Genomic DNA, 2,578 nt, shown 5'->3' with positions numbered 1-2,578 from the left:
AAAAAAAAAAAAAAAAAGACCTCATTTCCAAATAAGGTCACATTCTCGGGTACTGGAGGTCTGGGGGTTAGGACTGCAGCATATTTTTTGAGGGGGGCACAATTCCCATAACAGATGGATAAGGTTATAATCATACCCATTTTACACATGAGGAAACTAAGGCCCAAAAAGTTAAGTATCCTTTCCAGGATTGATCTGGTAACAGTTCTGGAGGGCAGTGGTCGGCCTGGCCAGCGGGAGTTACACAGAAGTAGACATAGGCTGTAGGTGGGCAGGAGAGGTCACATTTTTATTGTGAGTGGGGGCTCTTCAGTGCCTCGTGAACACATACTTCCTGGGTCTGCCCCATGTCACCTGCTGATGGCCCTGTGTGCTGGGTGTGGGCCTCCCCATTTTTCATGCAGAAACCGAGTCGCAGAGCCAGTACTTAATAGAACTAGGACTTTTTTTCCTGCTTTGTAAACCCTGAGCACTTTCTAACCATCAGAACTATTAAAAATAAACTGTTCCTCAAGGATCTAGAACCAGAAATACCATTTGACCCAGCAATCCCATGACTGGGTGTGTATTCAAAGGATTATAAGTCATTCTGCTATAAAGACACATGCACACGTGTGTTTATTGCTGCCCTATTCACAATAGCGAAGACGTGGAACCAACCCAAATGTTCATCAATGATAGACTGGATAAAGAAAATGTGGCACACATACACCATGGAATACCATGCAGCCATAAACATGAATGAGTTCATGTTCTTTGCAGGAACCTGGACGAAGCTGGAAACCATCATTCTCAGCAAGCTAACACAGGAGCAGAAAACCAAACACCACATGTTCTCACTCATAAGTGGGAGTCGAACTATGATAACGCATGGACACAGGGAGGGGAACATCACACACTAGGGCCTGTTGGGGGGTTGGGGACTAGGGGAGGGATAGCATTAGAAATACCTAATGTAGATGACAGGTTGATGGATGCGGCAAACCACCATGGCACGTGTATACCTATGTAACAAACCTGCATGTTCTGCACATGTACCCCAGAACTTAAAGTATAATAATAAATTGATAAAAATAAAAATAAACTGCACACTTGGTGAGAAGTAATGAGCTCCGTGCCTCTGGGGGCATTCAAGCAGAGTTAGAATGCACTGATCCTACAGGCTTTGGCAAAGAAAAGCCTGCATTGAGGAGTGGGTGGGGTGAATGAGCACGCTTTCCCGAGGGAAATCCCACAACCAGTCTTACAGAGGAAACGGCAGAGGAGATCTCGTCCTTGAACCATTGAGGGAGGGCTGAGGTGAGGGCAGGCAGGACACATCCAGATGGGGCTGAGGGAAGTGCAGCTGGGGCAGCCGCTGGGCCCCTCCAGCCTCACTCTGCTCCCTCTTGGTTTTCAGGGGCTGCAGTTCGTGTGGCGAGGGTCCCGATCCCTGTTGGAGCAGCAGGAGATCTTCACACACGTCATGGACCAGTACAGCTACTGCACCCCGTCCCACATCCCTTTCTCCAACAGGTACGTGCCCTTCCACGGTGCCCTTGGGATCTGAGACAGCAGGGTTGGCCCAGCCCCTGCAGCTGTTCTACAGCATTGTTTTTGTTTGTTTGTTTAAGACAAGAATGTCCGCCCTGTTGCCCTGGCTGGAGTGCAGTATCGCAATCTCAGCTCACTGCAACCTCCATCGCTTGAGTTCCAGCGATTCTCCTGCCTCAGTCTCCCTGGTGGCTGGGATTATAGGTGCCCACCACCACGCCCAGCTAATTTTTTTTATTTTTAGTAGAGACAGCGTTTCACCATGTTAGCCAGGCTGGTCTCAAACTCCTGGCCTCAGGTGATCCACCCACCTCGGCCTCCCAAAGTGCTGGGATTACAGGTGTGAGCCGCCCTGCCTGGCCCTGGTCTGCTGTTTTTGACAAGAGCTCCTTGAGCGTTTCCACACATGGTTTCCCATTCTTAAGCTTCCCCAGCAGAGTGGGTGGGCTTATCAACCCCATTTTACAGATGAGGAAACTGAGGTTCAGAGAGAATAAGTGACCAGATCAGGGTCACCCAGCTGGTAAGGAGGGGAAACAGGATTTGACTCCAGTTCTGTGTGACTCTGAATTGCTTCTTGTTATGAGTCCTTGTCTCAACAGAGGACTATTTAAAAGTTGAGGCCTTGGCTGGGTACCGTGCCTCATGTCTGTAATCCCAGTGCTTTGGGAGGCTGAGGTGGGACAATCATTTGAGCCCAGGAGTTCAAAACCAGCCTGGGCTTCATAGTGAGACCCTATCTGTATAAAAACTTAAAAATTAACCAGGTGCATATAGTCCTAGTTATTTAGGAGGCTGAGGCAGAAGAATTGCCTGGACCCAGGAGTTGGAGGTTACAGTGAGCCATGATGGTGCCACTGCACTCCAGCCTGAGCAACAGAGTGAGACCCTGTGTCTATTTAAAATAAAATAGAATAAAAATAGGTGTCAGACCTGTAATCCCAGCACTTTGGGAAGCCAAGGTGGGTGGATCACTTGAGGTCAGGAGTTTGAGACCGGCCTGGCCAACATAGGCAAAACCCTGTCTCTACTAAAAATACAAAAA

The 2,578-nt window shown here is 48.6% G+C and overlaps 1 protein-coding gene across 1 annotated transcript in view; it reads left to right on the top strand.

Moving 5' to 3' along the window:
* MAN2B2 (mannosidase alpha class 2B member 2) overlaps positions 1-2,578 on the top strand; it is a 50,684-nt gene that overhangs the window by 17,135 nt on the left and 30,971 nt on the right. Inside the window, exon 5 of the mRNA XM_017539122.2 lies at positions 1,400-1,515. Coding sequence (XP_017394611.1) covers positions 1,400-1,515 — 116 coding nt within the window. The remainder of the gene's footprint in view (positions 1-1,399; positions 1,516-2,578) is intronic.

The sequence above is a fragment of the Cebus imitator genome, unplaced genomic scaffold (assembly GCF_001604975.1).
Source record: "Cebus imitator isolate Cc_AM_T3 unplaced genomic scaffold, Cebus_imitator-1.0 Scaffold117, whole genome shotgun sequence".
NCBI classification, from domain to species: Eukaryota; Metazoa; Chordata; class Mammalia; order Primates; family Cebidae; genus Cebus; species Cebus imitator.
The sequence above is the reverse complement of the archived record's forward strand: the minus strand, read 5'-3'. Positions and strand labels throughout refer to the sequence as shown.